This window comes from Pinus tabuliformis, chromosome J, assembly GCF_031772625.1.
Source record: "Pinus tabuliformis cultivar Carrire ecotype Pingquan chromosome J, CPIR1, whole genome shotgun sequence".
Taxonomy (NCBI): domain Eukaryota; kingdom Viridiplantae; phylum Streptophyta; class Pinopsida; order Pinales; family Pinaceae; genus Pinus; species Pinus tabuliformis.
The window spans coordinates 1,421,342,715-1,421,368,312 of record NC_142295.1 but is presented as its reverse complement, the minus strand read 5'-3'; the positions used below and the strand labels follow the sequence as shown (position 1 = coordinate 1,421,368,312).

At 41.3% G+C, this 25,598-nt stretch overlaps 1 protein-coding gene across 1 annotated transcript in view; it reads right to left on the bottom strand.

Moving 5' to 3' along the window:
- Positions 1 to 20,447: 20,447 nt before the first annotated feature.
- The window catches only part of LOC149232666 (E3 ubiquitin-protein ligase BRE1-like 1), a 69,203-nt gene continuing 64,052 nt past the window's right edge, over positions 20,448 to 25,598 (bottom strand). Inside the window, exons 2-4 of the mRNA XM_089381964.1 lie at positions 21,883 to 22,726; positions 21,382 to 21,516; positions 20,448 to 21,187 (exon numbers count right to left, since the gene is read on the bottom strand). Of these exons, the coding sequence (XP_089238090.1) occupies positions 20,764 to 21,187; positions 21,382 to 21,516; positions 21,883 to 22,726 (1,403 nt within the window). The 3' untranslated portion in view covers positions 20,448 to 20,763. The remainder of the gene's footprint in view (positions 21,188 to 21,381; positions 21,517 to 21,882; positions 22,727 to 25,598) is intronic.

Sequence of the window (25,598 nt, the reverse complement as noted above, 5' to 3'; positions counted from 1 at the left end):
CTTTTAACATCTTAAAGAGGTAATGTGCCAAGCACCGGTCTTAGCTACACTGGACTTCACAAAAACCTTTATTGTGGAATGTGATGATTCAGGAAATGGAATTGGTGTTGTTCTAATGCAAGATGAAAGACCCATTGCTTTTGAAAGTCGTCCAATCAAGGGAAATTTTTTAAGCAAAGCTATTTATGAGAAGGAAATGTTGGCAATACTCCATGCACTTAAGAAATGGCGACCCTACCTGATGGGAAGAACTTATCCGCTGAAGATTCCACATGGGAGGATGAGAATTTTATGCAGAAGTATCCAGAACTACTCAAGTGTTGAGGACAACACTTTTTTGAAGGCAAGGGGCATGCTGGGTCCCTATAATACTAGTGATTACCCCATTACTATTGTAGTTATACCCCTTATTAATATTGTTGTGCCCCTATTGCCCCCATATTGTTATTACTGTGCCCCATAGAATCCCTCTATTGTTATTTTTGTGGCTTTATATTATTATTGTTAGGTCGGCTGGATTAAATTGTGACTCCTTAGACTCCTATATATAGAAAGGAGGTTTTGTCATTTGAATCATCCAAGAATTGTTCATTTATGTAATGTAAAGGAGGTTGCCCCCTCGAAGAGGCTGAATTCTAAGGTGTTGATCTATCTTTTCTATCTTTTCTTGAGCTGGTTTCATTGCATTATCCAACAACCCAGATTCTGGTCTAGAATACTTGACAGACTCTCTGAAAAATTAGGAAATTGTAAACATAAAATTTTGAACATAGGAAATGAATTAACTCAAATAAACCCTTATGATACATATTGCAGTAAACAATAGACAGAGAAGAAATATACATGCGGTGTTCGACGAATCTTGCATAACAAAGAACTTGTAACAACTAAATCGTGACGAATATAATTGAAATGAGAAATATATTGTAAAACGAACATCTGAGAAAAACCCATGAGCAATAATGCATGCACATAAACCCCTGTGATTTCACATTCGAACAAGAGATTATTTATAATAATGATGCCAATTGTATTATACAATAACTGTTTGGTAGATTATAACTAGTAGAAAAACAAGTGGAAAAACTGTAACTTAAATAATTATAGGGTTGTTCGAACAACTAAACCATAGAAGGTATACATCATTCTAGTAATCTATTATGGAGTGAACAACCTGGAATTAATATAAAAATTTTAACTAAAAACCTCCTCCTAAGTTCCCACGGGACTTATAAGCAAGGGTCATGCAAATTCTACATCAAGCAGAATGGTGACCCTAGAACTCCATAAACAAATTCCATTAGAATACACAGAAAAATGTTTAAGCTGGCACCTGGAAAGATGAAAAGAAGATGGAAGGTTAGCGTTAGAACACTTCTTGTCATAACCAGAATCCTATGAACATGGAAAGAACTGGAGATGTAAAACCCAATTGTTATAACTAAAAGCAAGTGGTTCATTGTTAGAAACCCTTCCTGTAGCCATAAATTTAAAGATTGTTGTAGTAGCTAAAAACACATTACCTATAGAATCTGTTTGAAGGTGAAGCGAGCAGGAGATTGTCAAACAGACACAAAATTCACTGAGTATTAAACCATAGGGAAGGAAAAGAAAAATACAATGACAACAAGAGAAAGCCCAGGATAGAACTTTACAAGATAAGGTGAAAGATCTCAGCAGACAACCTTGAAAAAATACAACTTTGGTCAGAGTCCTCTACTAACTAGAGAAACCCTTGTTAGCATCTGGATAGCAACAACCATCAAAAAATGTCATATTAGCAAGCAAGGAGATAGTAGTTACCTCTGTGGACACGGTGAAAACCCTCGTTGCCGAAGACGGATGTAGAACAGACCTCTGAGTTGAGCAGAGAGTGAATGACAAGCAACCAGGAGAGTAGAGGCCAAGTGGTTACCTCAACCTTCAGCAATAACCCTTGACTGTCTTATTTACTCAACATCAGATGGACGGTGCAGAGGAGAGATCGAGAAGGTTCTGAGTTGGGAGTGGCACACAATGGGTGTTAGTTGTCCTCCATAAATATCAATAGTAAACTTGTGGTCTAAGCCAAAAGATCAAACCCATATAAACCATCAAACCCTAAGTATTTATATTTGTTGTACATTATTCCTTAACCATCGTTAATATATATATTTGTTAATAAGTTCTTATATATATATATATTTGTTAGTAATTTCAATGATGAAAACTTTTTCCATATTACATGATGTGTAACAACTTCTATATAGTAGCATCTATATATATATATATATATATATATATATATATATATATATATATATATATATATATATATATATATATATATATATATATATATATATATATATATATATATATATATATATATATATATATATATATATATATATATAAATGTCACTTTTTTTTAATTATTACTTTTGGAGTATGGAGATGTGTTACAAGTGGTATCAGAGCCAAGTTCAACATTGAGGCTTGCTCGGGCAACCAAGGAATAACAAATTCTATATATGTTCATAGTGGAAGGCAGCAGAATGAGGAGAGGGACTGGAATTACCCCATTAGAGACTAGAGGCAACCCAAAAATGTGGGTTCAATTAGGGGAAGAGTCTCACAACACCAATGCAATGTTATTTGAAAATGTTCAACAACTACAAGAATAAATGACTAACGTGAGAGAAGATAATGAAAGACCGATGCAAGAGCAAGATAGGATCTTGAAAAGCCTCTTTGATTGACAGAACCAAGGGAATAGAATCCCAACCCTAATGATGAGCATAGGACTGAAACACATCGATAGTGGGAGAACAATTCAAAAACAAGAGGAGATCGACATGTTAATGGTGAAGAATAAGATAAAGAAACTGGCTAAAAGGAAACCAAAAGGTTGAAGGTGGAGTTGCAGGGGGAATTTAAAAATATTAAAGCCCCAACATTCGATGGTGAAGCAAAAGAAGATGTCGAGGCTTGGTTAATAAACATGAATAAATACTTTATAATTCACGAATATGGCCCTAATTTAAAAGCAAGATTGGAAGTTTACCAACTACATAGTAAGGCCACATTGTGGTGGGAGGAAATCAAGATTGTTTGGGGCATTGAGGAGCAAGTGGTGACATGGGAAGTTTTCCAAAAAAAAAATTAAGGACAAGTATTTAACCGAGTGGTTCTATGATGAAAAGGCAAAAGAGTTTCATGATCTTAAGTTGGGATAGTTTTCTATGGATGAATTTGTAACCAAATTCCTCTTTACTGAGCTATGTTACCTACATTCATGAAGAGAAGGAAAAGGTACAAAACTTCATAAGTAGTCTGCTTGCATTTATGAAAGAAAGGTTGGAGTTCAATAATCAGAGATCCATGGATGAAGCAATTCAGAAGGCCCAAATTTGTTATCAACAGATGAAACAAAAAGGGGAGAAATTTAATAAGAAAGGGCCAAGAAGCTTCCAAAATGCCAAGAGTGTGAAAACTGCCAGTATTAACAATGGGCATAAGGGTAGCAAAATAACTACTCTAGAAAAAATTAGTCAAGAACTAGGTCACAATTTGAAGTTAGGAAGACAAGGGTGTTGAGAAAACTAGAAGCCAATCAGTCACAAAAACCACCTTTACAGTTTTGGGGTTGTGGAGAACCCCATTACTATAAAAATTGTTTGCATCAATTTAGAGTGGAGCGGGTTTGCAAATGCTCAGGAATCTTCCCTAGTAGGAGAGGTGGCAAGAAGTATACCAAAAATCAATGCAGCTCTAGAAGATCACCAAGCAGCATTTTAGCCTGTGATGATAGAATTGGAAGGTATGATAGCTAAGCATGTTGTTTCAATTTTGATAGATCCAGGGGCTAGTTTAAGCTATATTAGCCCAAAGATAGTGGAACTATGTCATATACTTGTTAGTAAATTTAGAGACCCCTGATTAGTTCAATTAGCAACATGGGCTAAAATAAAAGTAACTACCAAGGTTGAAAATTGTTCCATTGATATAAATAATTAGCAGATTAAAGTAAATTTAAATTTTCTACCTCTAGGATCACATGATGTTTTAGTAGGAATGGATTGGCTAGAGGGACATTGGTCCCTGGTAAATTGTAAAGATAAAGTGATTAGTTTCCTCAATGAGGAGGGCACAAGGCACGAACTTGAAGAGATCAAAAGGCTACTTCAGCTATGACCTATTACATCCACTCAACAAATGCCTTCGAAAAGGTTGTCCAATCTATGTGATGCAGGTTGGGTATTCGAATGATAAGGAGAAATTAGCTGCCATGGATGATATACCTATTATCCAAGAATTTATGGACATATTTCCTGAGGAATTCTGGGACTTCCCCCAAGCGAAGCATTGTTTTCACTATCGAGTTAATTCCTGGTGCAACCTGATGAGCCCCAAATTTGGTAACTTGTTGGGCTCATTTGGCCTAATTATCCTTGTTCAATCCTTCATTTTTCATAACTTATGCATTATTTTTCAGTATGTTTATGTCATTTGTACAAATAAGGGTAGTCACTCTTCCTAGGTGGCTAACACGTGCTCATTTCAGGTCTTTTGACACATGTTGGAGCAAAACCGAGCAGTCATGGGCTAGAAGACAGCCAAGCTTGGGTTGAGGATTCGTAGGGGGTTGTCTATGTCATTAAATAGCCTTCCTCGGGATCTTCACCCCCAACTCCGAGCTCCAAAGGCTACCAAAACCGGATCTAGAAGGCAGCCATGCAAATTTTGGAAGGTGTTGTCCACTCACAGTTTGGGCAGCCAAGTCCCATAGATTTAGGAGGCCAGCTAGGGCCTTTTGGTGTATAAATGTTAAGGCCTCAGCCTTCATGAGGGATTTTTGGAAACTCTTGCATACTTTGCACTACAGTGCTGCTAGCTTCATTTTGTTCTCTTGTAGCCATTTTTGGCATAACTCTTGACTTATGATCATGTTTTGATAATGAGAAGCAGTCCGATTTTATATCAACTCTGAGTTTTCTCTAAGAGCCATAGCTCTCGGGGTTGGGCCCAACCTGAGAGCCTAGGGCATCCTTCTTTGTACTGTTACCTTTCCTTTATGCATCGTTATTTTCCTTTTATGCATTTGAAACGTATTTCTGTTGGGCAGATTTAGTCGTGTTGGTTAAATAGGTCATTGATTATGAATAGTATTGCTTCAGATGTTTAAAATAGATTGGTAGGATAATAACAGATAAAGCTCCAAGAAAAGGGTCAACAACACTCTCAGTTTCACCTCATCCTTATTGGATCAGGGGCTGGAATTGAAGAAACAGTGCTGCCCCAACAAAAACACTAGTTTGCTTGACCATGCAATCCTTAGTGTACTGTTTTCATTTGTAGAAGTCAGTTATGGGTTCAAATCTCTGAAATGTTTCTTTGCATGAGTGATGTACATGGTTCTCTTTACAAATAAAGTCGTTGTTCATTCGTTTCATTGACAGTTAGATTAGATTAGCTAGGACTTTGATTAATTGCAGGACTTTGTTGATTCGATTAAATGTACACCGTGCAGGGCATCTCTACCACTCTCTCATCCGCCTAAGCTTCATCAGAGCCAGCTGTTCCATCTCCTAGCTAGGTTCCTCATCTCACATCTGTCCTCTTGCCCACGTAACCCTACCTTTTTGTTCAATCATCGTTTCAAACTTCTTTGAGCCAAATTAGCTATCTACACCTTCTCACCACTCCATCCACCAGTCCCTGGGCAACTTCAGACCCCTATCTTACCTCCATATCCATTCATGCATCTTCCCTCACTCACCCATCCTCCAAAATCCAATTTTTAAACATCCTGTAGAAATTTCTAAACATCTTGTAGAAATCTCTGAACATCCTGTAGAACCCCTGCAGACTTCCTGTAGAAGCTCCCAAATGAGGTTTCTTGATAGCCAAACTTTGTGGAACTCTCTGGAAGGGTGTTAGGGACTCCTTAGACCCTCTTTGAACCTTCCCAACTTTTTCCAAGCATTTTTCCTCCTCGATCTGCCCTTGCACAGTAAAAAGCTAGTCAGAAGCACATGCATGATAATTCTCATAACTCATTCAAAAATACAAAAAGATGTTTTTTTCAGGTAGAGGTAGTCTAGACACATGTATTTAACCTTCATAGAATTAATGGCATCCTTTCCAGTAGTTTGCGTTCTCTCCTTTGCATCAGTAGGACTAGCTGGTAGAATTAGGGTTTGCTAGGGTTTGCGTTACTTTTTGGCTTTCAGTTTCTTTTCGCAAGTAGATTAGCTTCCTTTGATTTAGCTTGCATCCATCAGTTAAAAAGATTCTTCTAAGAGCTCATAGAAGTTGGCTTAGGCCCCTAGCAGACTTGTGCCAACTGATCAAGTGACAGCTGCGGCAAGAGCTAGTACTTGTGCATACATCACCGTCGCTTCCAAGTTTGTTACGAACTACCGGGTTGATAAAAGTAAAGAAGGGAGTCCCAGGAGTTGCAGCATTATTGCTGCAATACTGGAGCCCACCATCTTTTTGGCGTCGTTGCCAGGGAAGCATCAGAGTATTGGTGATTGCTGCTTTTCTTCTATTCTCCACTACAACCTTCTGTTAAGTAGTTTATTTCATTTCATTTCCGCAAAAGTAGAGTAGATATTTCCTGCTTTCATAGATTAGCATTTAAATTCCACAATTTCATTTCTGCAAGCGTAGAGTAGCATTTCAATTCCGCAAGCGTAGCCTAGCATTTCATTCCTGCAATTTCATTTGAGCAAACTAGATTAGTCATTTCATGCTTTCATTTCAAATCCGCATTTCCGTTTCAGCAAGAGAGATTAGTTGTAGTTGAATTTATTTTAGTTTTGCAGTACCAGAAGAAAAAAAAACAAAAACAATCAAAATTCTTTCCATTTCATGCCTCGTAGGAACAGAGATAAAACCGGCAAATTCTTACTCAATACCCCCACCACTTCATTGAGTCACCCTTCTCTCTTCTTTGGTGACAGTGATCTAGAAGAACCTATAGGTGAACCTCCTGAGATATACGAAGATCCTATAACAGAAAAAGAGTTAGAGAACACTCCATCTGAAGCCATGGCTGAAAACCGAAATGGTAGAAGAGAAGATGAGAGAATAGAAGGTGCCTTTCCCATCTGAGAGACCAATGGAGACATGAAAATGAAAAACATAAGCCCCTCTACTTTACCTCACTTCCATGGATTGACTACTGAAGACCCTGATACCTTCCTGTTTGAGTTTGTTGTCCTTTGTTGAACCTATGACTATACAGAAGATGAGCAAAAATTGAAACTCTTTCCCTCTACCCTCAAGGATGCAGCATTACGCTGGTTCATGGGGTTACCTGGAAACAGTATCACCACTTGGGCTCAGATGCAGCAAGCTTTCAATACCAAATAGGGGGACTACTGTAGGTCCAGGGAAGCCAAGGGAGAAATCTTTCGGATGACCATGGGAGATGATGAGTCTTTAGAAGATTACGAGGAAAGGTTCCAGCTTAGCTATAAACGGGCCAGGTGCACACTTGACCCTGAATCTCTAAAGTTGGTCCTGCTCCGAGGAGTCCCTGAAGATCTTCTAGATACCCTTCACATGCTAGCTGGAGGAGATATTTACCAACTACCCTATGAGGATATAAAGACTGTGTTTAGAATCCACTCTAGGGAAGCCCGGAAAAGAGGTAGGGGAAACCCACTTTCAGCTAGTAATACTTTCTCCAAGCATGAGTTTGCTAATCAGCTGGAGGACCTCAAAAGTGAGGTGAGACAGACCATTGCCATGCAACTTGATACCTTCCGAATCCAGTAGAAGAAAGAGGAAGCTGAGAGGGCTTTAGCCATCTTCTATCCCGGGTGTACGAGGAAGCACCCTAAGAACGAGTGTTCATTACACTCACTAGAGGTATGTTTCGTTTGTGAGGAGGACCACCCCACAAACCAATGCCCAACCTTACCTGGATTTAAAGCCATATACCAAGGGACTGAGGTACCCATTGAACCTCTCTACTTCCTCAACCAAAGGAGGCCACATGGACCTAGACCTTACCAGCAGGGGATGCAAGGGACATCCCAAACTTATTATAGCCCCAACCAATCTGCTCCTATGCCTTCTTGGGGTCCCCACGCTCATCCTTCCTGGTCTGCACCTCCTCCATGGTATTACCCACCTCAATACCATACTCAACCCACTACTCATTCGTTTCACTCACATGTCCAGCCACAACCTTAGTGGAATGCACCTAAACCGGGGTGGAGGTCCCAGTACAACACTCCTCCCACCATTTTGCCTCCACCACCGACTCAACCATAACCATTACCTCCTGCTCCTCCAAGACAACCCCAAATTCCTGCTCAATCGAACCCGAACCCCAACAACCGACAGGCCCAGCAGGTATATACTGGGGAAACAACATGCCCTACCTATGCTGTGGAGATCCAGGAGATCAACCTGCGATCCGGGAAGACTCTTCCAAATTGCCAACCTCCTCCCCTAGAGGACGAGGAAGATAAACAGGAAAGTGAACCCAAAGCCATTCCACCCTTTCTTGAGAGACTAACAGTAACCACACAACCCAACCCAGAAGAAAATGAGCTTCTAGGACAACTCAAACAGTTGTGTGTGAGAATACCACTTCTCCAAGCCATCAAAGATGTACCGATATACAACAAATTGGTTAAGGAAAAGTGTTTCAGGCACCCAGGCAGGTGAAAAAGAGATGCCTCAACTATCAATGTCATAGGACAACTGTCTGATCTTATGTTGGGGCAAGTAATCTGTCCAAAGTATTTGGATCCTGTTAGAAAATTATATATTACGGAGAAATGGAACACATAAAATATTGCAGAAATATATACACAGAAAACACACAAAACAAGAGAGACACAGATATACGTGGTTCACCTAGTTTGGGCTACGTCCACCCCGAACAGCCAGTCCTTTCTTTCTATTATCCAGCAAAATGAAGAGACACAACCTACAGCAAATCCGCTGTAATATCCTTTGTTTTCTCTCACAGTCTCACCTCTCTATTTCTTGCTCACAGAATACACATCTATCACACAGCCTCAAATACAATACCCTCATACAAAGAGAGGGGTTGCCTTCTAGGGCAAAAAACCCTAAACTAAACATAAGTTCTACTGTCAGATAATCCGCCTAATGAACGGCCCAGATTGACTAGAAATTACTATACTTTTACAAGGCAATTTTACAGCTGTTTTTAGCTTCGGGGGCGCTGCCCCCGAAACCCCCCGCCAAGGGGGGGCTCCCAAAGGTCACAGTCGCCCCCCCTTGGACCCCCCCTGCAGCGAATATTTTATGGGCGGCGTTGCCACCCCCATCTTGAACTGGGGTCCTATGTGGCGATACCTTTGAATATAGAAGATAATCAGGCTCCACACCCAACAATCTCCCACTTGGAGACTGATTGTAGCAACTCCACTGCTGCTCCATTTGCTGGACAATGACTCATCTTTGGACCTGGCTGTTTCTCATATTCATCGTCATCCTTGAAGACCAACTGAAATTGAGCATATTCTCAGTTTCTCCCTGGTTACAACTTTTGTTAGCATATCTGCAGGATTCTGGCTAGTGTGTATCTTTTCCAGCTTCAACTCTCCATCTTCCAACACTGATTGTATGAAATGGTACTTGAGCTGTATGTGTTTAGTCCTGAATGAAATGCTGAGTTCTTTGCAAGATGAATGGCACTTTGGCTATCACTGTATAACGTGCCCATATCATGCTCCTTACCCAATTCACCCATAAACCTTTGTAACCAAATCATTTCTTTACTAGCCTTTGTAGCAGCAACATACTCTGCTTTTGTTGTTGAAAGTGCAACAACACTTTGGATTTTTTGAAACCCAACTGACAGCTGTTCCTCCAATAGTAAATACATATCCTGTAGTGCTCCTCCTGTTATCTCTGTCACCTGCCATATCTGCATCAACATATCCTTGTAGGGAGATGTTTGAACCACCAAAGCATATTGCTTGATTTGTGCTACCTTTCAAATATCTGAGAATCCATTTCACTGCCATCCAATGTTCCTTTCCTGGATTGTTCATGTACCTGCTTACAACTCCCACTGCATGTGCAATATCAGGCCTTGTGCAGACCATTGCATACATTAAGCTTCCGACTGCTAATGCATATGGAACTTTAGACATATAATCCATGTCTTCTTGGGTCTTTGGGCACATTTCCTTGCTAAGTTTGAAATGGCTAGAAAAAGGTGTACTAACTGGTTTTGCATTGTGCATGTTAAATCTTTTCAACACCTTTTGTATGTACTCATTCTGAGACAATGTTAATTTACGATTTTTCCTGTCTCTAGTTATTCTCATACCAAGGATTTGTTTTGCAGCTCCCAAATCCTTCATTGCAAATGAATTTGCCAATTTTCTTTTGAGCACATTTATTTCCTGCATGTTAGATCCTGCAACAAGCATGTCATCTACATACAATAACAATATAATATAGCTGCCATCATTTTGCTTTTTCAAATAAACACAATGATCAGAGTGACATCTAGTATAACCTTGTTCACACATAAACTTGTCAAATTTTAGATACCACTGCCTTGGAGCCTGTTTTAAGCCATACAAGCTCTTCTTCAACCTGCACACTAGTTTCTCCTTCCCTTTCACCTCATATCCTTGTGGCTGCTGCATATATATCTCTTCCTCCAAATCCCCATGGAGAAAGGCTGTCTTTACATCTAACTGCTCAAGATGCAAATCTTCAGCTGCTACAAGACTTAAAATAGTTCTGATTGAAGTCATTTTAACAACAGGAGAAAATATTTCATCAAAATCAATACCTTTCTCTGTGCAAACCCCTTCACCACAAGTCTAGCTTTATACATCTGTTTTCCTCCATATTCTTCCTTCAGCCTGTAAACCCATTTATTCTTCAATGTAGTTTTTCCTACAGGCAACCTGACTAAATCCCAAGTTTGGTTATGCATTAAGGAGTCCATCTTTTCTTCCATGGCTACCTCCCACTTCTTCCTGCTTTCAACCTGCATTGCTTCTTCATAACATTCGGGTTCACCAGAATCAGTCAACAATAAATAATATAATGAAGGAGAGTATCATTCAGGGGGTATACTTATCCTGGTAGATCTTCTAACACCACTTTCAGGTGTTTCGGGTGCCTGTTGTTGTTGTGGTGGTTGCTGTTGTTGTGGTTGTTGATTGTTATTATTTTCAGGCACCTTTACTTTTTCAGTGATTTCATCAAGAACTGCGTATTCCTTGTTTTCCTTTTCCTGTTTCTTTTCTTGCAACTGATTCTTATACAAGACCTTTTCATTGAATATTACATCTCTGCTCCTAATGATTTTGTGATTTTCATAATCATATAAGTGATAACCAAAATCATTAACACCATATCCAATAAAGGTACATTTCTTTGACTTTGCCTCAAGCTTTGTTCTATTTTCTTTATCAATATGGACAAAGGCCTCACAACCAAAAGGATTTAAAATAGAGTAGTTTACCTTTTTACCTGTCCATGCTTCCTCTAGAACACCACCATCCAAGGAGCTTGAAGGCCCTCTGTTTATTAGATAAACAACAGTATCTACAGCATCTGCCCAAAACTGTAAAGGCAATCCTGCATGCAATCTCATGCACCTTGCACGCTCCATGATTGTTCTGTTCATCCTTTCTGACACACCATTTTCTTGTGGTGTTCTTGGAACTGTCTTCTCTCTGCGAATTCCATGCTCTGAAAAGTACCTATCAAACTCTTTGCTGCAATATTCACCTCCATTGTCTGATCTAAGACACTTCAATTTCTTTCCTGTCTCAATCTCAACCAAAGCTTTCCATTTCTTGAAAGTATCAAATACATCAGATTTATTCTTAATACAATAAATCCAAGTTTTTCTAGTTGCATCATCAATAAAAGTAACATAATAACGAGAGGCACCGAGAGATGATACCTGAGCAGGTCCCCATACATCTGTATGCACAAGCTCTAATTTTTCATTCTTCTTTTCTTTCCCAACTCTGATAAATCTGACTCTCTTCTGTTTTCCATAAATGCAATTCTCACAGAAGTCCAAATCAACATTCTTCAAACCCAGCAACAAATTCCTTGAGTGAAGAATCTTCATCCCCTTTTCACTCATGTGTCCGAGCCTATGATGCCATAATGCTGCATCTGCTCCTTTGGAAGTTAAAGCATTAACAGAGTTAGAAATACCATTGCATAAATACAATGTACCGACCTTTTCGCCTTTTGCTATTACCAGGGCTCCTTTGGTGACCTTCCAAGATTTATCTGTGAAAGTTGTCACACAACCTTCACCGCCTAACTGCCCTGTTGAAATCAGATTTTTCTTTAGATCTGGAACATGCCTTACCTCCTTTAATAGCCATTGGTTTCCATTCTGCTGTTTTACAAGAACCTTACCCATTCCAACGATTTTACAGGGTTTATCATCACCCAGACGAACTTGTCCAAAATCTCCTTGAACATAGTCATGAAAGTATTTCTTATCAGGTGTGGCATGGAATGAAGCCCCTGAATCTACCACCCAGGAATCAGTAATATTTTCGAAAGAAAGAATCAAAGCATCTTGTAACACCTCACCTGTCACATTTGCTTCATGATTGTTTTCTTGCTGTGCATCTCCTTCTTTTCCCTTCCGAGATCTACAGTCTTTCTTTAGGTGTCCTTTCTTTCCACATTTCCAGCACACTATCCCCGATCTGGACTTGGATCTGCCTTTCCTTGATTTACTGCGATATCCTAAGCTCTTTCCTCTTTCCATTTTTCTTCCTCTAGACTCTGCACTCAAAGCATTTCTCGATGTCTCATCGGAGCTTTTCCGTCGCATTTCCTCGCTAAGGATAGCACCGACAACATCATCAAACTTTAAAGTACTAGATCCAGAAACGGAGTTACTAATGGCCATTATCAAACCATTCCAACTTTCTGGTAATGAGCACAAGAATAACAGAGCTCTAACTTCATCATCAAAGTTTACCCCTACAGAACTTAACTGACTTGTAACTGTATTAAAATCATTTAAATGGTTTGCAACAGATCCACCTTCCGACATATTCATATTAAATAACCGTTTCATAAGAAATACCTGTTTGAGGCCGAGGGTTTTTCATATAGTTTCGACAACGTCTGCATCAAACCCTCTGTCGTGGTTTCCTTCGAAATGTTGAAGGCAACTGATGCAGCAAGGCACAACTGTATTGTGCCGAGTGCCTTTCTATCGAGAAGGTTCCATTCTTCATCTTTCATACCCGTCGACATCTTTGTTTTTCCGCCCAATGGTAGGTATAGATCTTTCTGATACAGATAATCTTCCATCTGCATCTTCCACAGCGAGAAGTTTTGGCCGTTAAATTTCTCGACCCTAAACTTACCATCTTCCGCCATTGCTCCCACTCGAACCAGGAACCCTTCTCTCCTATGAGTTTATCAGCCAAATAGACCTTCGGCTCTGATACCAGTTGTTAGAAAATTATATATTACAGAGAAATGGAACACATAAAATATTGCAGAAATATATACACAGAAAACACACAAAACAAGAGAGACACAGATATACCTGGTTCACCCAGTTTGGGCTACGTCCACCTCGAACAGCCAGTCCTTCCTTTCTATTATCCAGCAAAATGAAGAGACACAACCTACAACAAATCCGCTGTAATATCCTCTGTTTTCTCTCACAGTCTCACCTCTCTATTTCTTGCTCACAGAATACACATCTATCACACAACCTCAAATACAATACCCTCATACAAAGAGAGGGGTTTCCTTCTAGGGCAAAAAACCCTAAACTAAACATAAGTTCTACCGTCAGATCATCCGCCTAATGAACGGCCCAGATTGACTAGAAATTACTATCCTTTTACAAGGCAATTTTACAGTTGTTTTTAGCTTCGGGGGCGCTGCCCCCGAAACCCCCCGCCAGGGGGGGGCTCCCAAAGGTCGCAGCCGCCCCCCCTTGGACCCCCCCTGTAGCAAATATTTTACGGGTGGCGTTGCTGCCCCCATCTCGAACTGGGGTCCTATGTGGCGATACCTTTGAATATAGAAGATAATCAGGCTCCACACCCAACAGATCCTGGGAGTCATATAGTTGATGTCCACATCAATGGCACCATCATACCCCACACCTTGATTGACTTAGGGGTTGCCATTAATGTGATGACCAGGGACACCATGCTCAAACTCAACCTTCAGGGTTCCTTAAGGAAGACCTCAACAGTCCTGCAGTTGGCATATCGCTCCACCGTGACTCCCGAAGGGATTGTGGAGGATGTCTTGGTCTCTATTGACTCTTGGGAGTATCCTGCGGACTTCTTGGTCCTTCAACCAAAGGCAAAGATTACTGGATACCCCCTTATTTTGGGAAGGCCTTGGTTAGCCACTACGGATGCTTACATAAGCTGCCGAGCAGGAAACATGACCATAAAAAATGGTCCTATGTCCAAGCAGCTAGTCCTATACCCTCTTGCCCAACCTCTGCTAGAGCATGACTTACCACTTTGGTTGGAAGAAGGAGAAGAGGATGAGGTATACTCTGCACCCTTGTGCACCTTAGAAACCACCATTGGAGGTCCTCAAATCGAGGATGATTTGCTTGACACCTTGATTCAGAATCCGCCCCCCAGTGCATTGTCCTTAGAGAAATTGGTGGAGGATACTCAAACCAGTACCTTAGTGGACCTCTGTGTGACTGATCCAACCTCTCCCAGAGTTAAGAATGTGGAGTTTGGCCTTGAGAGAACTTTAAAGATCAGCTCCTCCCTATCTCCTTCCCAGGAAAAGGAGTTGTGTAGCTTGTTGGCCAGTCATCTAGATGCTTTTGCTTGGAGCTATAAGGAGATGAAAGGAGTCCATCCTTCAGTTTGTACCCATCACATCTACATTAAAGAAGATTGTAAACTGGTCAAGCAACCTCAGAGGAGAATGAATCCAGCCCTTAAGGACATTGTCAAAGAAGAATTGCAAAAATTGTTGGATGCAGGATTCATCTACCCCATCTCGGACAGCGAATGGGTTTCCCCTCTAGTGTTGGTACCCAAGAAAAATGGGAAGTGGAGAATCTGTGTGGACTACATAGAACTGAACAAAGCCACCAAGAAAGACCACTTCCCTCTGCCTTTCATAGATCAAGTGTTGGATGGACTGACAGGAAAGAAGTTTTTCTCTTTCCTAGATTGGTTCAGTGGGTATAATCAGATCCAAATCAGCCCGGAGGACCAAGATAAGACCACCTTCACTTGTCCTTGGGGTACCTTTGCTTACCGAGTCCTTCCCTTTGGGCTATGCAATGCTCCTACCACTTTCCAGAGAGTAGTATTGAGCATCTTTTCTGAGCTAGTCCATGATTCAGTGGAAATCTATATGGATGACTTCACTCCTTATGGGTCCAACTTCCAGGAAGCATTGTCCAATCTGGGAAAAGTTCTAACCAAGTGCATTGCGATGAACCTGTCCCTTAGTCTTGAAAAATGTGAATCCATTATGATTGAAGGGATCGTGCTAGGACATACCATTTCTCACCAAGGATTACAGGTGGATCCTAATAAAATTGCTCTCATAAAAAAGGTTCCACCTCGTCAAAAGGTAAGAGATGTTCAGAGTTTCTTAGGCTTAGCAGGATATTATAGAAGATTCATTAAAGACTTTTGTAAGCTAGCCTCGCCATTGTTTGGCCTCTTAGCAAAGGATGTTGAGTTTAAATGGACTGACGACTGTTAGAGGGCTCTGAATGAAGTAAAGGATAAGTTGGTGTCCGCCCAGATCTTGAGAGGTCCAAACTGGGCCCTACCTTTCCACATCCACACTGATGCCTCAAACAAAGCCATAGGGGCAGCCTTAGGACAAGTTGAACAAAAACTTCCATATGCCAGATACTTTGTCAGCAAAAACTTATCCAAGGCAGAAATGAATTATACGGTAACTGAGAAAGAGTTCTTGGTCGTGGTCCATTCCCTGAACAAGTTCCGACACTACATCACTGGCTATCAAACATTTGTACATACTGATCATGCTGCAATTAGATATTTAATGAATAAACCTGATGTGAATGCTCGTATTATTAGATGGTTACTTTTGTTGCAACAGTTTGATTTGACTATCGTTGACAAACCAGGTAAAGAAAATGTTGTTGCTGACTTCTTGTTTAGATTGGATTTACCTGCAGGTGAAGATGGAACAGTGGATGACCAGATGCCAAATGAACATCTGTTCGCTATCTCAGTACTCTCTCCATGGTTTGCTGATCTAGCAAACTACCTGGTGGTGGGCTCCAGTATTGTAGCAATAATGCTACAACTCCTGGAGCTTCCTATCTCTAATTTTATCAACCCGGTAGTTCGTAACAAACTTGGAAGCGACGGTGCTGTATGCACAAGTACTAGCTCTTGTCGCAGCTGTCACTTGGTCAGCTGGCACAAGTCCGCTAGGGCTCAAGCCAACTTCTATATGTTCTCAGAAGAAGCTTTCTAAATGATGGACGAAGGCTATCTCAAAGGAAATTGACCTACTTTGCAATAATGAACTGAAAGCCAACAAAACAGGGAAACCCTAATAAACCCTAATCTGACTAGTCTAATCTCTATGATGCAATAGTGGGAGTGAAAACTTCTAGAAATGATGCCATTACTTCTAGTGATATGAGATGCATGGATTTTAAGCTACTTCTACTGAAAAGAACATTGTTTTTGTATTTTTGCTTAAGTGGTTGGAGTTATTATGATTTTGTTTCTTATTAGGGTTTGACTGTGCACGGGTGGTCTGAAGGGAAAGAAAGCTTGGGAAAGGTCAGGAGGGCTAGGAGAGGTTCCAGAGGACCCAAAACATCATTCCACAGAAGTCCACAACGTTTAGATGCTTGGCAACCGAGGTTACAGGTTTCTACAGGATGTCTGCAGGGGATCCTACAGGAAGCTCGGGATTCCTACAGGAAGTCTGCTAACTTCTACAGGATGTTCTGTGGTTGGAGTTTTGGGTGATGGAGGAGTGGAGGAGTTGTATGGGTGGATAGGTAGGATGGAAAGGGAGCTTATGATGGCTCAGGGACAGATATATGAGATGAGGAAAGAGTGGGTACAGTTGGTTGGTGGATAGACGGGTGGAAGCAATGGAAAGTCTGAAAGGATGGAGCTACGTGAACAATAGAAGTGTTGGAAGGCAAACGAGCTGAACAGAGGTTGGGTAGGTGGCTTTAGGCGCGGTTGGGAAGAAGAAGAAGATGACGGAGTGATGCAACGCAGTGTAAAGGAAACAAATCTACACAAAACCGAGAATTCATCAACCTATCCTAACTGTGTTATTAAATCAACGAACAGCAATGTAAACTTCAGAGAAAAATCGTGCATGGAGTTGGAATGAAGAAGTACTGCTCAAGATCAGAATGCATGGATGGATCTACGATTGAAATGACTGTGTTGTAGCTTGAATGAAGGTGTATGACTGCGTTTTTTGGTGGCTGGTACGGTCTACACCCCCAATCTCTAAACAGAGATGGCAGTGAGTGCACTGTCAGCCTTTTCTTGGAGTTCAAATGAATGTTGATCCCCCTACTCTAATCTAAGCAACTAAAAGCACTTGAACTGTAAACTAATCCTACTCAGACACATAAAAGAAATCAAATCAGCAGACTGTAATTTCTAAATGCATGTCAAAACAGAGGAATAAAGTGATGAAAGGAAAGACAATTAACAATACAAGGAAGAGGAGGTCTATTGCTCTCAGGTTGGGCCCTAACCTGAGAGCTATAGCTCCCTTAAAAACTCAGAATTGAATCCAAAGCTGCCTGTCTTTATTGAAAAATCATGAGTCTAATAACATTCCAAAACTGGCTTACAAAGGCAAAAACCGAGCTGTAGCTCGTGCTTAGAAATTGCAACAGTAGTTTAAAAGTTCAAAAAGCTCCTATCAAAGGCCACAGCCTTAATATTTATACATGATGAGGATCAAGCTGGCTTCCTCAATTAATGGAGCTCGGCTGTCCAACTAAAAGTAAACTGTTGTAGACTGCTGTTCCTGTAGAATCTGTTGGCTGCCTTTAAGCTCGGTGGGGAAAGCTGTTGGAGCTCGGAGTTAGGGTGGAGATCACGAGGGAGGTCATTAAGGCTGTAGACAACCTCCCTATAAACTTGCAATGCCACCTTTGCTGTCTCCTTGTCTCCTTCTGCGTGGTCTTTGCTCCCTTTAATGCCAAAAAACCTGAAATCATCATGTATTAGCCACATAGATATAATTCCTGCCCTTCTTCCTACAAATAACACGAATATACCAAGAAATGAATGCATAAGTGATAAAAGATGAAGGGTTGAGCAAGGTAAGTAGGCCAAATGAGCCCAATTTGTTACCAAAAATTGGGGCTCATCATCACCCCCCAGCTAAAATATTTGCTCATCCTCGAGCAATTTTGCCCCAGCTCCTTGTCCTTGGCCGAGAACTAGGCGCCGGAATACGCCCTTTCTTTCCTACTTTTGGTGGCTCTGCCTGTTCTGCCCTTGGTGGCGATGAGGGTGCTGCTCCTTCACTCTTCTCTGTTTCTGTTATCACAAAATCAAGCACTGAAGGGCTGCTGATCAGGTAGACTCTGTGTAACTGTTTCAGACCAATCTTTTGACTAAGGATTAGCCTCCCTAGCCTGAGAGGGCTCTCTCAAGAAAAAGTTATTGATTTTGAATGTTGATAAGAGGGCTAACTCTTGTACAATAGATTTAATGAACTTGCTGGCTGGACAAATATACAAATACATCCATTGGGCTTATGGAGTCAAACATGCTACAGAAAACAATGATATTTCCTTTACATAGAAGTCAGGGCATGTGACATTTAAATGTTCAAAATATAACTCTTATAAAACCACAGTTCATAGAAGAGTACAGGAAGTCAGAGCAACATATGTGAATTCTGAGTGATTACTCCTCTAAGCAACTGAAAAAAGACATGAAGGACAAAGTAAAACAATACATCTTGAACATGGAAATGTTGTATGAATCCTGAGAAGAAAGGCATATATCTTATATTACTACAAACTGTTCTTTACACAAGCCAAAATAGCACTCTCTTTTCATAAAATATCCAACCCTTTTTACATTCATCTTTCAGCTCTATATAGAATGCTTACTCTACCTGATTCGAGCTCCCTCCTCCAGCGTGAGGGGAGCTCAATAATTACCTATGATGACACCTACTAACTTTTAACTACCTAATAATTACAGCTGACCACTAATTTACAGCGCTGGAATCCTAAAGCAAATAAGATCCTAATTCTACATCATGCTGGACATAGCATTTATTACAATTAAGATTCCTCCTCTGCCAAGTGGATTACTATAGCGGTAGCTTGGATGGCTTTAATTACAATGAACTTCATTCTTTGACATCTGCGTTCCTTCTGGCGGTGGCTGTGATGGCATGAGATGGGCAATTAATGTTCCATGCTGGCTTTGAACACCGAAGGCTTTGATCTGTTCTGTGTTGGCTGAGAATAACCCTAAATTCTCGGTTCTGGTCCCCCATCACCGAGTATGCAGCAGTAGTTACCTTAAGCCTTTAATAACCCAAGAATATAGGATATTACCATGTTACTGATATGTTTACTGACATGCTGGAAGCTTCTTTGATGAACAGGTGTGCCAACCGAAACTTTTCATATGCAGCTCCCTCCAAACCCTAATCACCGAGATTAAAGTGACTTTATGACCAAAAATTCCAAACTTAGGTTAAAATCTTTCACCTTTTGTTAAAGGTACACATGGCGTATGTTGAATGGCTGTAGCAGCTTCCTTTGATCCCTTTCATGTCACTGAGGTGTTTCCTTTGCAAATTTTTGATTCTGCCATCAAACTGTTATATGCGTTTCAAAACAACACCTACAGCAGTTTCGCAGTTTCGTAGCGCGCTACGAAACTGCGAAACTGTTTTAAACAATTTCAATTTCCCCTGAGATTTTAACTGCTCTGCCACCTTGCTCACAAATAACTTATCAATGCTCATAACATTCATGCTTGAAATTCTTGCAAATCCTGGAGCGGATGACATTACAGTTAAATGAAATTCATCAGCAGAAAAAATCTCCAGTTTGTCCATTATCTGTGACCCAACTTTCAAGAGTGCAGCATAAGATGTGTGTCTGTAACACTGCCATTCTCTGCAACAACATGACAAACTCCATACTTTCTTCTCACAAGTCACCATTATATCATAAAGTATACACCATTTTTTCTGAAATTATAAGAACTCCAGGTGAGCTTCCCTTGAAGCCTCCAAGGGGCATGACTGACACCTTTGGGATAAGGCACCACTCTCATATAAGCAATGGCCTGACCAATATTTTATCTTAATCTCGTGAACTGGTTTGATTGATTTGTTAAATATGCAGTCAGTTACAGACATAATACACAGAGCAAGCAAATCCACCCCAACAACTCTAATGTTGAAACCCGAAAGACATTGCACCTACAATTCCATGATTTTACTTGGAAGGATGGATGGTATTTACACCAGTTCTTGGCATGTCAGGAAGAAAAGAAAAACCTAGCAGTAAAACAAAACCCTCCTAAAATGGGGGAAGGTTACAGTAAACCATGAATCACTGTTTTCAGTTAGTATTTTACATGACTTTCAACAGGAGATGGTCTAAAACACAAAAGTATGTCCTCGGACCTGCTCTACCCAATGAATTATTTTTGGGTACATCTTTACCAACAAAATCTGGTTGTAAACTCCAACTTTGCTCTTAACCTCTACATTGTTCTCTGTTGTTCGAAAACCAGATCATATTGACCCTCTAAATCATATGTATACAGTCCGCACATCGTTCTGTCCAAAACCTGTACCACATCCTGGACATTTGCGGTGCCGGGTCTCCAAGTTCCGTTGTATACAAGGGCCACAAAACAAGTGGAAGCACTTGGTAATCACAACTTCTTTGGGCCTATCATGGCAAACACTACATTTTAAAATTGCCTTGTACTCTTTGACTTCTTCTTGAAGTCTTTCTACTACTGTTTCACCATCGTTAAGGGAACTGAGGCATGTAAATTTTATGTTCAAAACGACCAGTTCTTCCTCAATTCTCTTTTTCCCGAACCTCTCATTCTTCAACTCCACTTGCAGATCAGTAATTCTGCGTTTGCACTGTTCAGCCTCCTTTTGCAAAGCCTCAAGACAAGCCTTAAGAAATGGGAAGATACCGAACATTTCCGATGAAATAAACCTTGACAAAAATGGCATCGAAGAGGTCAATCCAGTTTCTTGAGCGCGGCCATGGAGCATAAAAAGCTTCCAACCATCCATTCACCAATTTATCTGGAATACTTTGGGACATAGTCATTGCCTGGCTGTTTGGGTTGTTTGCATCAGGAAAAACATGATCATAAGATAAACCATTCAGCATGCCATTGACAAAACCTTCTCTGCCACCCGTTTGCGTGGAAAAAGAACTCTTGTGGAGCTAGGCCACGAAGATAATGAACTACATCTCTCTCTGGCACTTCATCAAACACTTGCGCCCAAGACATAAATGCTATTCCATGAATTTGCCACCTGCCAATAATTGGTTTCACCCACAGTGGAAAGAAATCTCCACCGGCCCATTTGTATAGACCTCAGCCTCATTCTTATCCTTTTCCTTTTTTAAAATCGAAGTCGGTTCTCTTCATCTGCGATTTGCATTGATGCCGTGCCACCAGCAAGCAGAATAATGCTAAACAATTCTCGGCGTATATCCACGTCACACTTATTTATACTCTCGATAACCATCTGGGGAAGCCCGCGAAGTGAATGCCCTAAATTATCAAGCTTCTCCATATGAGGCAGTGTTTGAAGTAGGGGCGGGTGGAATATAAGATCAGGAAATTTGAATCTATCAGCTCCAATTTTCGTTTTATACTATCCAGAGTAAGTGCATACTGCTGACCATCTTCAGTAACCTTTCCAATTTGATCCAAGTGAACCCTCACCTGTTCTTCAAGACGCATAATCTTCTGCTTATACATCTCTGCTGAAACACCAGCCTGCTGTAATTGCTTTGCCATATCCTTTTTCTCCATAAGAAGAGAATTTTGAACCTGCTTTGCCTTCACACTCTCCGATACAAGCTTGATATCGTAATCATCTCTCTCTGTTATCTGCTGAAGTAATCGTTGATTTTGAGTTTGCATATCTTCGTATGCTTGCCCAATAGTCTCAATTTCAGCTATATACACTTCTCCTTCTTCATTTTTAGCTTTCAGAGCCTCAGTGAACTCCAATATGTCCCTCTCTGCAGCATCAAGCTTTTGCCTTGTGTCAGCTATCTCAGCTTTAGCAACAGCAAGTCTCTGTTGGCAGACTGCCTCAGCTTCATTGGCTGCTTTGACCCGCAATTCCAAACTGTGCTCATCAAGGGCAGACTTTAGCTTATGCACTTGTGCCCAAGCTTTGCATTCTGCCTGCCTTGCTTCCATGACATCCCTGGAATCTGTGGTTTCCCGTCCATACATCTCCAGAATTAACTTTAGCTCTTGTTTAGTCTCTCTTAGATCCGTAACCAAAGCCTGCAAGGATTTTATTTTAGCTGCATGGTCTGCACATTTATCTGACAGTTTTTTGTATTCATTTGACTTTCTGTTAAGTATAGTTGTGAGGGAATGGACCTCTGCCCGCAATGAATGAACTTCAAAGGTTGTCTCCTTAAATTTAGTTAAATGTGCTTGCATCATACCCATCTCTTTATGTAGAGTTGAAACCATCACTTTAAACTCACTAATAGTGTCTTTGTATGATATGAAGAACCAACAGATCCATTAGCATCATTGTAATAGCTGTCCACATATTTATTGAACAAAGATTGCTGCCCAAATGGCTGTATGATAGGCATTGGTCATGCATCCATCAATGAACCAATTATTGCACCCTCTCTAAGAAACTCACACTGACCAAACTTAATGACAAGCATACATGCAGGAGCTTGAGAACATGCCACCTGTAAAATGCATCCACCCCAGAACTATTTTGCATGACAGCTACTATGGATTCGAACAAATCCCCAATTTCGTAGCACGCTACGAAATCACTAAAACATGTTGCGCTGCGAAACTGCTAAAGGATTCATGCGCTGTGAAAACAATTTGTCTTTAAGCTAATCTGAGCAATTTTTGGAAACAGAATTTTGAGAGATAACAGTTTCCTTGACCTTGAGCCGGGTTTTTGAAGCCGATTGGTCTATCCTTGTTTTCCAAGTAGTTGTTTTTGGGCTCCCCCTCTCGTAGGTGACAGATATCTTCGAGGGGGACCTCTCACTGGGTGAACTAGGGGCATCCCCCGTAGTGATTTGGCTGCTGGATGGGGGCTGTGGCTTGCCCGTCTTTATTCTCGAACTTCAGAGTATAGAGGGGTCTCCCTCTTTCTCTTTTCTTTTGGCTTAGGTGGCGTGCTGAGGCCAGCTAGTATAGCTGCTGCCTCGCTTTCACGAATATCAGCCTTCTTCTCCTTGGGTTTCACCTTTTCAGGGCTTCCTGTAGAAGACCCTGTTTTAGCCAATTTCGGGCTTCCTGTAGAAGCCCCTATTTTGGTAATTTTCGGGCTTCCTGTAGAAGCCTGTTTCTGCTTTCCTGTAGACACAGGTGTCACCACCTTGGCTTGCTTTGCTGCATGGGTTTTGCTTTTTGATTTGGTTGCGGGTGCTGACGAGGTACTTGTGCTGATGTGGACCTTCTCAGCTTTGTCTGTTCTGCTCTGCAACCTTTTCTCTCTTGCTGACAAGATGGGTGTGTCACCTTTTTCCTCAGCATCTTTTTTCTCGTGCTTCCTCCTTTGTTCTTTCTTCTGCACTGTGGTCGGGGTCTTCTGGCCTGTTTCTTTCTTTCCCGCGGCCACTGTTTCTTTCTCCTCACTGCTGGAGGAACCATTTTCTTCAGTCAACATCCTTATGTCTCCATCTCTTGTCAAATTTCTGAATGCTTCCCATGAGAGGGGAATCTTATATGAATGAAGCGCATCCTCCACAAGAAGTTTGATCAACCCATGGTGGGCTACTTGATCTGGTATGCCTTCTTTTAACTTTGTGGCACACTCAATTAGAGACTGTAGCAAGAAATAAGGAATGCTAAGTTTGTTTTCTACAGGAAGATCAATCTGGTGCCTCAATTCAGTGAGCAACCTGAAGTGATACCCATACACAATGCTGAAACGGCCTTCACAGGTTATGTACTTCATGATTTGCAGGCTAACTTCATTCCATGGTGGCAGCAAGCTGGTTCTATGCACCCCATTTTTGTCCTCCGTGAATTCCTCCTCAGGTGGAAAGAATTCTTTCTTTGCCTGCTGGCTCAACTTCCTTTCTTCCTTATCCCATGGCAAACCCATTGGAAGTTCATTAATTCGACTGATATATTGCGGGGTGAGCTTGAGGCTTAGGCCCCTGAAGTTCACGGTGGCCAATGTTTTGGATTTCGGCCTCAAAGCTTGTAAAAATTCTTCTGCCACTTCGTCGTCATAACCCTGCAACTTGTCACAAAAGGATATCCATTGTGCTCGTGTGAAGAGCTCCACCACCTCCTGGTTTTCTCTTAACTTTGATGAATCAGTGGGTTCCCGTCTAATAAACCCACCCGACATGATAAAAATTGTTGCTAGAGGTGGCGAATGCGGAAGAAGTTTAGCTTATTGGGACAGAGTGTAGAATTACGCTTCCATCGTGCAAATAATCCACAAAACTTATCCCTGAGGACCTTAACACAGTTTAATTACACTGTCATCCTATAGAACGATAGTCTATGCACAGCAAACAGCACTTTCAACCACTTTCTACGACCAGACTGTAGACGACGATTCTGCCACCTTTAAAAACCAATTGAATGGAGAATTCAGGGTTACCTTTTTATCTGCCACCTTTTTACGTGAGGAACCCGCCTTCCTGTAGAAACAGCTTTCCTGTAGGAGCAGCTTTCCTGTAGGAGCAGCGCGTGATTCCTGGGGAAGACTGCAGTTGGTCCGCGCTCTCGGTGGTGCTTCACAGCCATTCTGATAGCCAAAGGCTCAGAGTTTCGAACTGCAGAGGGATCCGAATGTTCACTCGAGGTTCAAACAGCGAATGATAAATGCATGCGGCCAATCTAGCCGATTAGATTTGAATCGGCTGAATCCGTGGCGTGGGGGTGAGCTGTCCCCGCCGGACCGTTGGATGACGTCGTCCCATCATTTGTCTGCGAGTTCACTTACCACCGCATCATCCCTCTAGCAGATCCGCCGCCGTTTCTTCTGCTCAATCCATTTTTTCCGACGGGGATTGTTCTCACGTGTGTGCTGATCATTCCTTTTGTCACGGCCGCCACCCAAACATCTGACTGGACCATTAACCGGTCGACGTGGCCAGTCAACTGGCCATACAGCCGCTCAACCCATTCACTTTACACTTTGCAAACAATTCAAAGTAAAATTCATGCGATCTGACGGAAGAAAGGGTCGAGACACTTACCTGCGCGGTTGCAACACGATTTTTCGGGTTTTGGACGATGATGAATGGATCTATCTGCTGCTGGTGAATTTGCACAGGCCCGGAGGTTCACGTTTACAGGCTGCCGATGATGGAGTTGATGCTTGGCTGCACGTGTCCGCGTTCATTGCATATGGCCAGCGCCTTGAAT